Genomic DNA, 10,942 nt, shown 5'->3' with positions numbered 1-10,942 from the left:
TGGGCACACATTTTTAATTTCACATGTGGAGAGAGAGAGAGAGAGAGAGAGAGAGAGAAAGGGGAGGAAAGACATCACAGCACTGCCCCACCATTCAGGGAGCTTCCCCTGTGCTGTGCCTGGTGCTCCCATGTGGTGCCAGGGGTTCAAACCAGGACCTGTGTGAGGTAGAGTGTGCATTCTACCAGATGAGCTATCTTCCTACGCCGTCTCTCTTTTTTTAATTTCCTCAAGATTGATTTTATTTGTTTCATATAGGATAGAGTGTCGCAGGAAGCAGAACACCACGGCGGCACATGCAGCACTAGGGATCGAACCTGGAGCCTCAGGCACGTAGATCCCGCCTTCTACCAGCTGCGCTGTTTCCACCAGCCACTCCCTTAGTTAAAAGAAAACAGAAGGGAGTAAAGTGGTAGTGTAGCGGGTTAAGTGCACATGGTGTGACGTGCAGGGACCGGAGCAAGGATCCCGGTTCGAGCCCCCGGCTCCCCACCTTTGGGGAGGTCGCTTCACAGGCAGTAAAGCAGGTCTGCAGGTGTCTGTCTTTCTCTCTCCCTCTCTGTCTTCCCCTCCTCTCTTGATTTCTCTCTGTCCTATCCAACAAGAATAATAAAAGCAACAAGAACAACAACAAAAAAAAAAAAAAGGGAAAAAATAGCCTCCAGGAGCAGGGGATTCATGGTGCAGGCATCGAGCCCCAGAGATAACCCTGGAGGCAAAAAGAAACAGACAGACAAACCCAGAAGACTTTGAGGCCGAGGGAGACCACATCATGGTTCTGCAATGAGACTCTCCTGCATGAGACTTTGAGGTCCCAAGTTCAGTTCTCAGTGCCGCCATCAGCCAGAGCTGAGCAGTGTTTCTGGTCTCTCTCCCTGCACTTCTATAGCTTTATCTCATTAAAATAAAACAGATAAAATGTTTTTAAAATAAGCTGTCTACTTTTTGGAGCAGTCTGGGCTTGCAGAGCAGCTGAGCAGCTGTGACATGCTTCTCTTTCCTCTCCTCCCCTCTCTGCCCGCTGTGGTGCCACCTGCCGCCCTGCCCCTGGCACTGCCCTGCCCCTGGCGACCTGCTCTCCTCTGACCTCTTTCTCCTCAAGTCTTTAGCTCACCTTTGGGGATCTTTCCAGATCTTTCCTCCTCCCCTCCTGCCTGGAACCCTATGCTACCTCCCAGCCTCAGAGTCTGGAGACAAGCTGAAGAGGCCTCCCTGAGTCACCCCTTGAGGCCAGGCCCCTCCAAGGCCCCCAGGAAGGGCCACCCTCTCTGGGGCTCTGTCCCCGGTGCTGGGGCCCAGAGCTGGTGCAATGGCCCCTAAGCCTCTTAGTGCCGGTATTAGCTGGGATTGGATGTTCTGCCCTGAGCTGCCCTTCACGGCCGACCCTGCCTTGAATTAGGGGTCCACAGGGGAGCTGGGGGCAGGTGGAGGGGGTGCACCCTGATGCCAGCCTCAGAGCCGCCCCCCTGAGACCCTGGATTCTGACACACTTCCAGACCAGAGCAGGCCCTGGGTGTCCAGCTTTGAAGGTGAGGGGTGTGAGTAGGTGTGTGTGGGGGGGCAGGCTGGGGTGCGGGCCAGCTCTGTTACAGGACAGACACGTCTGAGAGTGACCCCGGGAGGCTGCTTGAGTGATTCCAGCAGGATTGCCACTGAGTGCGGTTTGTGACAAGGGACCGGGTAGATGGCAGATGCTGACAAGATGGTGACAGGACTCCAGGACACAGAGGGGAAGCCACTCACTGTCTTCTTTTGCTTAAAAAAAAAAAATTATGTGGTTTGGGAGGTGGCGCAATGGATAAAGCACTGCTCTCTCAAGCCTGAGGTCCTGAGTTCAATCCCCAGCAGTACCTGTACCAGAGGGATGTCTGGTTCTTTCCCTTTCTCACTAATAAATAAAATCTTTAAAAATAAAAGATTGATTGATTTGCTAGAGGGAGAGAGAGGACCAGAGGTGGTGCTGGGAGTCAAACTCAGGACCCTATGTCAGAGTAGGAGCCAGGAGCCTCAGGCATGCAAGTCCCTCGCTCTACCAGCTGAACTATCTCCCCAGCCACTACATTTCACCTGAAAGTGTCACAGTGTGAATTGGTCAGCAGTTGGGCCGCACACTGGGAGGGATTGAGTTCTGAGTCTCCTCCTGACCAACGAGCCTCAGTTTCCCTCTTCCACCTGTCTGTCAAGTGCTCACCTGGGCATAATTACCAGGAGTATGACCGATGTCCACTGCCCAGGTGGACAGTGATCTTTAAAAATATATTTGATTGCAGGGGCCGGGCAGTGGCCCACCTGGTCGGGCACACACGTTACGATGCTCAAAGTCCCAGGTTCAAGCCCCTGGCCCTCACCTGCTGTGGGAGAGGTCGGGGCAACTTCACAAGAAGGTGAAGCAGGGCTGGAGGTGTGCCTCTTTCCTTCTTCACCTTCAACTTCTCTCTGTCTCGGTCCAAAATAAAGTTAAAATGCATGAGGCCTCAGCAGACCAACATTTATCTATTTACATTTTGTTAATGATTTAATATTGATTTATAAATGATAAGATAACAGGAGTCTAATCCCACACTGTTCCCGCCCCCAGAGTTCTGTGTCCCCACTCTCCCCCATTGGAAACGGCAGTGGTTCTCCCAAGGTCACGGATAGGGGTTAACTATTATTTCTGTAACTATCTGTACTTGTATATATTTGCCCATTTATCCTATGGTCCTGATTTCTCGTTCTTTCTAAGTCACACCTAGACCTGTTACCACCTCTGGCTGTTTCCCTTTTCCCCTCTCTTTCTCTCTGGGTCCTGATGAAATTAGAGCTGAGAGCCCTCTGGGCATCTTCCCCTGACATTTCTCCCTCTCTGGGAGTCTGGACCAGAATTCCTTATGGGGAGCCGAAGGTGGGAGTTCTGGCTTCTGTCATGGCTTCTCTGCTGAACATGGATGTTGGCACGTGGACCCACACCCCCCACAGCCTGTGTCTGTCTTTCCCTAGTGGGGCAGGGCTCTGGGGAGGGGAAGTTCTGGGACACTTTGGTGAGGTCTTCCGCCCAGGGAGGTCAGCATGGAATCATAGCAGCATCTGCAACTTGGTGACTGCTGCTTAGTGAGTTTCTGGAGAGATTCCGGTTGTATTCTGTTAAGTTTCCAGGTGCTTTCTCTAGTTTGTCAGAATGGCTCCTCTCCATAGCCATGTCTTCAGAAGTCAACTTGTACTTATTATTATTATTATTATTATTATTTAAGAAAGGATTAATTAACAAAACCGTAAGGTAGGAGGGGTACAACTCCACACAATTCCCACCACCCAATCTTCATATCCCACCCCCTCCCCTGATAGCTTTCCCATTCTCTATCCCTCTGGGAGCATGGACCCAGGGTCACTGAGGGTTGCAGAAGGTGGAAGGTCTGGCTTCTGTAATTGCTTCCCCGCTGAACATGGGCGTTGACTGGTCGTTTCATACTCCCAGTCTGCCTCTCTCTTTCCCTAGTAGGGTGGGTCTCTGGGGAAGCTGAGCTCCAGGACACATTGGTGGGGTCTTCAATCCAGGGAAGCCTGGGCAGCATCCTGATGGCATCTGGAACCTGGTGATTGAAAAGAGAGTTAACATACGAGGCCAAACAAATTGTTGAGCAATCATGGATCCCAAGCTTGGAATAGTGGAGAGGAAGTGTTAGGGAGGTACTCACTGCAAACTCTAGTGTACTTCTGCTTCCAGGCATATATTTTGCAGTAGTTTATGGATACGTGTGCACATAAGCTCTCTCTCACAGAAACTGGTGTATATCTAGGTTATGGGACTTTGTTAGAAAGTGAACCATCTGAGATGAAATTAGAGTGTACTATAAAAGGAAAGGTCTCACCCAAGTAATGAAGCTGAAGGGTTGTCATTCCACACGTGAAGTCTCTGGACACAGTCTGAGGTGAAGCATGTTGAGGTGGCCATCGTTGCGTTGGTTCGTACTTATTTTTAATGAAAGAGGGAGAGAGAGACCAGAGCCCTGCTCAGCTCTGGCTGATGTTGGTGCTGGGGATTGAACCTCAGGCAGGAGAGCCTTTTGAGAACCACTGTGCTGTCTCCCCCAGCCCTGGGTGGCCTCTTCCTCATTTGAAGCACAGCACCAGGTCTTCTGGTTGCCCTCCTGCTCTGTGGGGTGGCAGCTGAGGCCTGCACGACTGAGCCCCACAGTGCAGGCTTAGGTCTGGGGGTGAGGTGGGTTTGTCTCTGCAGGGAGGTGTGGGGGGCACACTGGGAGCCTGTTTTACTGTGTTTGCACTGAGCAGAGGGCCTGCCTCTAGCGGATGCCCCCCGTAGCCCCCCATGGCAGGAGCTTAGCACCAGAAGTGTCTGCCCGAAGCTGCTCTGTCTGAGGCCTCTCCTTCCTCTCCCCCCAGGTCTGCCGGGCTTCATGGAGGCGTCTGCCCTGACCCCCCAGCCGGCTCCTGGACCAGCTCCTGGCTTCCCAAGGACAGACAGGCTGAAGGCCCTTCTGTGAGGGACCTGAGGCCAGCATGGGGAAGCTGGTCCATTTCCGGGCGCAGGGGGGGCGGCTCCGTGCATGGAGGGTCCGCTGCCGTCGTCGCCTCCTCTTCCTCCTGGGGGCACTGCTCCTGGGCTCCGCCTGTCAGCACCTGTGGATGCCCCAGGCTCCCCCCTCGCTCTGGGCCGGCTTCTCCCTACACTCCCCCGTCAGACTGGCCCGCCGGGACCTCTCTGGCCATAGTGGAGAGCCCCACAAAGTCAGCTTGCACGAGGAAGGGAAGAGCCTGGCACCCCAGACCGCAGAGGGCAAGGAGGGGCTAGTGCCGAGTCCCCACAAGCCCCCCAGAACGGCAGCCACTCTCACCCCAGCTGCACCCCTGCACAGCCACGGCCCCATAGCCACAGCCGTGGGAAGCGTGGAGAAGGGCGTCCCGGTAGCCTCCCGTGGGGGGCGGAATCAACGCACCCCAATTTCCACCAGACTCTCAGGCAGGAGAGACCCCTCAGCTCCAGGGAAAGTGCGGAGAAAGGGGAGGAGGACCTCCCCAGCCCCCCTGGGAGGGACAGGGAGCATACAGCCTCTCTCCACTGTCGTGACCTTGGCAGGAAGCCACAGGGTCACCCCCAGAGCAACAGAGGGCTACAGAGAAGCCGTGACACTTCACAGGACACGGGGGACCCCGCCTCCCTTGGGCGCTGGGAGGAAGCCCACCCCACCCACTCCCAGCACTTCTGAGGGGACCCTGCAGAAGAGCACCCCAACAGTTGCTGACACTCCGCCTTTCCTGAGGAATGCCACAGACACAGCCATCTTGACCCCCACGGAGCAAACAGGAGGACAGACCTCCCCAGACACCCCCGGATTGATGAACCACATCAGCTCAACTGAACCCCAGCGCCCCCCGACCACCCTCCAGGGAAGGCTCTTGGGGCACACGTCAGCTGCCTCCGGGGGACAAGAGACACCGGACACGGCGACATCCCGCCCCCAAACCCAGACCTCCAGCAGTGAGCCTGCCACTTTGGGGGGCCCTTCGGAGGCGTCCTCCCCCAGGCCCGGGTCCCTTCCGGCCCCCCAGGTCCCCCGCTGCCCGGCCGTGCCCAGCGCCCCTTCACCCGGCCCCAGCCCGACCGCATCCCCCGAGCCCCCCGGGCCGCCCCACCCGCAGGGCGAGTTCCCCCCGGACCTGTTCAGCGTGGAGGAGAGACGGCGGGGCTGGCTGGTGCTGCACGTCCTGGGCGTGGGCTACGTGTTCGTGGCCCTGGCCATCGTGTGTGACGAGTACTTCGTGCCGGCCCTGGGCGTCATCACCGAGAAGCTGCAGATCTCGGAGGACGTGGCGGGGGCCACCTTCATGGCGGCGGGCGGCTCGGCGCCCGAGCTGTTCACCTCGCTCATCGGCGTCTTCATCGCGCACAGCAACGTGGGCATCGGCACCATCGTGGGCTCGGCCGTCTTCAACATCCTCTTCGTCATCGGCACCTGCTCCCTCTTCTCGCGCGAGGTGCTGCACCTCACCTGGTGGCCGCTCTTCCGAGACGTGTCATTCTACATCCTGGACCTGCTGCTGCTCATCGGCGCCTTCCTGGACAGCCGCGTGGCCTGGGGGGAGAGCCTGCTGCTGCTGCTGGCCTATGCCGCCTACGTGCTCGCCATGAAGTGGAACCGGCCGCTGGAGCGCTGGTTCAAGGAGCAGCTGGCCAGGTGGCCCGGGACCAAGGTCATGGCCCTCGGGGACCTCGGCAAGGTAGGCTGGGTAGGGGAGGGCCAGGAGGGCCAGGGCGGGCAGGGCTGGGGAGAGCAGGGCTGGGGAGGGCAGGGCAGGGCAGGCCAGGGCAGGCCAGAGGAGGGGAGGACAGAGCAGGGGTACAGCCATGCAGCTGACATGGCTCTGGTCCTCTCGCCCTGGGCTCTAGCCTTGGCCCTAGGCCCGGGGTGACATGGTCAGCCTTTTAGTATGATTCATCTACTTATTTTTAATATACGCTCTGCTGTAAATTTAATTAATTATTTAGATATATTTTAAATATTTTATTCACTTATTTGATTTTAAATTTGATTTATTTTTGAATAGGGACAGAGAGAAATTGAGAGGACGGGGGAAATAGAAAGGGAAAGAGAGGGGGTTGGGCGGTAGCGCAGCGGGTTAAGCGCACACGGTGCAAAATGCAAGGACCAGCTTAAAGATCCTGAGCCGAGAGGTTTGGGAGGTGGTGCCATGGATAAAGCTTAGGACTCTCCAACATGAGGTTCTGAGTTCTAACTCTGGCAGCATGTGTACCAGAGTGATGTTTGCTTCGTCCTCTTTCTTATCTTTCTCACTAATAAATAAAATCTTTAATAAATAAATAAAGATTCCAGTTTGAGCTCCCGGCTCCCCACCTGCAGGGGGTCGCTACACAGGCAGTGAAGCAGGTCTGCAGGTGTCTATCTTTCTCCCCCTCTCTCTGTCTCTCCATTTCTCTCTGTCCTGTCCAACAACAACGACAGCAATGACAGTAATAACAATTACAACAATAAACAACAAAGGCAACAAAAGAGAAATAAAACAATCTTCAGGAGCAGTGGATTTGTGGTGCAGGCACCAAGCCCCAGCGACAACCTTAGAGGCAAAAATAAATAAATAAAATAAAATAAAAGAAAAAGAAAAAAGAAAGGGAAAAAGAAAAGGAAAGAGACAGACAGACACCTGCGGCCCTGCTTCACCACTTGTGAGGCTCCCCTCCTGCAGGTGGGGACCAGGGACTTGAACCTGGGTCTTCGCGCACTGTAATATATACACTTAACTAGGTGTACCACCAGTTGGCCCTGATTTACCAATTTTTATCTTAAGATTTATTTATTTTGTAATTATCTTCATCTACTTATTTATTGGGAGAGACAGCCAGTAATCGAGGGAAAGGGGAGTAGAGAGGGAGAGAGACAGAGATGCCTACTACACTGCTTCACCACTGTGTAGGTCCCGGGGGCGGTGAACCCAGGTCCTTGAGTACTGTAACATGTAGTTCTACCAGGTGTGGTGCCGCCACCTGGCCCCTGCTTCTTTTCTTTCTTTCATTCTTCCTTCCTTTCTTTCTTTTTTAAAAAAATATTTATTTGATAGGCCCAAGAGAAACTGAGAGGGTGAGTAGAGATATAGAGTAGGAGAGAGATACCTTCAGCACGGCTTCATCACTCCTGAAGCTTTCCCCCAGCAGGTAGGGACCGGGGGCTTGAACCCCGCTCCTTGTGCGCTGTAATGTGTGCACTTAACCAGATGTGCTGCTGCCCGGCCTCCTATTTCCCTACTAATGAGAGAGGTGGGGGGCAGAGCATCACTCCAGCTCATGCGATTCTGGGATCCAGCTTGGGACCTTGTGTTTGAGTGTCCAGTCTGCACCCACCCTGCTGCTCCCCACTGCTTTACTTTCCTCTTTCCGTCCATAATTTTATGTGGGAATGAACTCAGGTCTTCGCGCATCTTAAATATCGCTACTGAACAGCCCTTTTTTCTCCATTAGTTTTTAGAGTGAGAAGGGGAGTGTGAGAAAGGGAGAGACACCGAGAGAAGAGACACACCAGAGCATTGCTCCGCCATCCAGAGACCTAGCTCCCTGGTGCTGTCCAGGACGCTCCCAGCTGGCGCCAGGGTTCAAACCCAGCGCCTTGTGCCTGCAAGGTGTGCTCCCTGCAGCGGGAGCTACCTCTCATCCCCCACCCAACATTTAGAGCTGGGTTCCAGGCCAGGCTCTGTGCTGAGGCTTTTTTCTCAACTGGTCACTGTTGTGCTGAGCCTCCCTCCGGTTAAGACACTTGTTCAAGTCCACACAGCCCATAGGTGGTGGTTTCTGATGGGGCCTCTGGGCTTGGGGAACATCCAAGTCCTCACGGGTGGCCTTCCCTCCATGTGCTGGGTGTTGAGGGGTACCCAGACCCTCCCTCACTTTTATGCAGTCTTGTTTGCTCAGATTCTAGACTTTAGAGAGGCTAGTTCTTCAGGTGGACTGCAAAGGGGAAGGAGTTTGGAGTTTAAAGCACTGGAGAAAGATGGGGCCAGGCAGTGATGCATCTGGTTGAGCGCACAAGGACCTGGGTTCAAGCCCTTGGTCCCCACATGCAGGGGGAAAGCTTTATGAGTGGCAAAACAGGGCTGTAGGTGTCTCTCTCTTTCTCTCTCTCCCTTTCAATTCCCACCTCCTTTCTCAACTTGTGTTTCTAACCAAAACAAATGAAATATTTTCTAAAAAAGGAACATTTAAAAGGAAAATAAAACACTGGAGACGGCGGGGAGCGGGTGCAGTGGTAGAGCACAGGACTTGCATGTCTGAGGCCCCAGGTTTGGTGTGTCTGAGCTGAGGGTCTGCCCTGCAGAAATGAGCAAATCTCTAAGGAAGGCGTATCGGGGGAGGTGAGAGCTTCGTCATTCGCACAGACCAGGTCTGAGTGTGGAGTCTTCTCTCTACAAGTTGGGGGGCAGATGCCACAAGCCCCAGACCTCGTGCTCTGCCCCAGCCTAGCTCTTTCCCCAGACTTTTCCTGACCTGAGAGGCACTGAGCTCCAGGCTCTGCTCCGGATGCTGAGCGTTAGTGGATGTGGTCTCTGGAGGCTTTGGGCCTCGAGGTTCCGGGTGAGGGCACCTCTCTGCATCTCTCAGTGGACGAGCCTGGAACAGAGGCTGGCCTCCATCCTGCACCATATGCTGGGAAGTTGCCACACTGGTAGAAACTTGCGTGCGGAGAGCAGAAGGATTTAGCTCCTTAATCCAGAGCACTTTTGATGAGCTGGCAGGTCTGAGAGGTGCAGGGGAGGAGGTGGAGGAGGGCACTTCTGGGGTTTTTGGACAGTGCAGCCTGAGCACAGCGCAGGACAGGCAGGGGACCCCGGCTCCAGTTTTGTCTGCAGCTGGCTCACCTATGCCAGCTCACCGCCAGCTCACTGCCAGATGGCGCTGTCTCACCCACCTGTTCCTCAGTGTCCTGCACTCAGCTGAACTTCCTTCAGCAGGACAACATCCCTGTGGCTGGTGTGATCTGGTCAGCAGAGCTCAGTGACTTTCCTTGCTGATGGTTCCCAAAGGGGGAACTGTCATGTCCAAGGCCACACAACCAGCAGGGAGCAGAGTGGGGGCCAAAGTGTCACATGGTGATCACATGGTTTTTCATATGTGAGGCTGAGTACCCAGCACCACATAGAAGCACCATGCACAGCACCCAGGGAGCTCCATGGAGGGTGGGCAGGCTGTGGGGTCTCTCCTCTCTCAGCACCAGGCACAGCACCCAGGGAGCCCATGGAGGGTGGGCAGGGCTGTGGGGTCTCTCCTCTCTCAGCACCAGGCACAGCACCCAGGGAGCCCCATGCAGGGTGGGCAGGGCTGTGGGGTCTCTCCTCTCTCAGCACCAGGCACAGCACCCAGGGAGCCCCATGCAGGGTGGGCAGGGCTGTGGGGGTCTCTCCTCTCTCAGCACCAGGCACAGCACCCAGGGAGCCCATGGAGGGTGGGCAGGGCTGTGGGGTCTCTCCTCTCTCAGCACCAGGCACAGCACCCAGGGAGCCCCATGGAGGGTGGGCAGGGCTGTGGGGTCTCTCCTCTCTCAGCACCCTGCACAGCACCCAGGGAGCCCATGGAGGGTGGGCAAGGCTGTGGGGTCTCTCCTCTCTCAGCACCAGGCACAGCACCCAGGGAGCCCATGGAGGGTGGGCAGGGCTGTGGGGTGTCTCCTCTCTCAGCACCAGGCACAGCACCCAGGGAGCCCATGGAGGGTGGGCAGGGCTGTGGGGTCTCTCCTCTCTCAGCACCATGGACAGCACCCAGGGAGCCCCATGGAGGGTGGGCAGGGCTGTGGGGTCTCTCCTCTCTCAGCACCAGGCACAGCACCCAGGGAGCCCATGGAGGGTGGGCAGGGCTGTGGGGTCTCTTCTCTCTCAGCACCCTGCACAGCACCCAGGGAGCCCATGGAGGGTAGGCAGGGCTGTGGGGTGTCTCCTCTCTCAGCACCAGGCACAGCACCCAGGGAGCCCATGGAGGGTGGGCAGGGCTGTGGGGTCTCTCCTCTCTCAGCACCAGGCACAGCACCCAGGGTGCCCCATGGAGGGTGGGCAGGGCTGTGGGGTCTCTCCTCTCTCAGCACCAGGCACAGCACCCAGGGAGCCCATGGAGGGTGGGCAGGGCTGTGGGGTCTCTCCTGTCTCAGCACCCTGCACAGCACCCAGGGAGCCCATGGAGGGTGGGCAGGGCTGTGGAGTCTCCTCTCTCTGTCTTTTTCTCTGTTTTCTCTGTCTATTCTTGATTAAAAAGAGAGCTGGGATCTGGTATCCTAACCCCTTGTTCAGCACTACTTTCCATCAGATGCCTGCTCCCCTGGTGGCTTGGAGCACGGTGTCATTTAATCTGAGGAATCTCACCCCCATCGCCTTTCTCAGGCCTCTCCTCTGAGCAAAGTGATTTTCAAAAACTTGTCTTTATGGGGGCCGGGCCAGGTGGTGGTGCACCTGG

At 55.8% G+C, this 10,942-nt stretch overlaps 1 protein-coding gene and 1 long non-coding RNA gene across 2 annotated transcripts in view; one reads left to right on the top strand and one right to left on the bottom strand.

The window, feature by feature from the left end:
• Positions 1-215: 215 nt before the first annotated feature.
• LOC132533315 (uncharacterized) lies at positions 216-3,203 on the bottom strand. Its single transcript, XR_009545195.1, has 2 exons — positions 2,349-3,203; positions 216-379 (listed from the first exon to the last, which is right to left on the bottom strand). It is a non-coding gene; the product is annotated as an uncharacterized LOC132533315 (long non-coding RNA).
• Positions 3,204-4,407: 1,204 nt separating this feature from the next.
• Positions 4,408-10,942, top strand: part of SLC24A1 (solute carrier family 24 member 1) — a 33,696-nt gene continuing 27,161 nt past the window's right edge. Inside the window, exon 1 of the mRNA XM_060175707.1 lies at positions 4,408-6,216. Within this exon, the coding sequence (XP_060031690.1) occupies positions 4,498-6,216 (1,719 nt within the window). The 5' untranslated portion in view covers positions 4,408-4,497. The remainder of the gene's footprint in view (positions 6,217-10,942) is intronic.

Source organism: Erinaceus europaeus, chromosome 16 (assembly GCF_950295315.1).
Source record: "Erinaceus europaeus chromosome 16, mEriEur2.1, whole genome shotgun sequence".
Taxonomy (NCBI): domain Eukaryota; kingdom Metazoa; phylum Chordata; class Mammalia; order Eulipotyphla; family Erinaceidae; genus Erinaceus; species Erinaceus europaeus.
The sequence above is the reverse complement of the archived record's forward strand: the minus strand, read 5'-3'. Positions and strand labels throughout refer to the sequence as shown.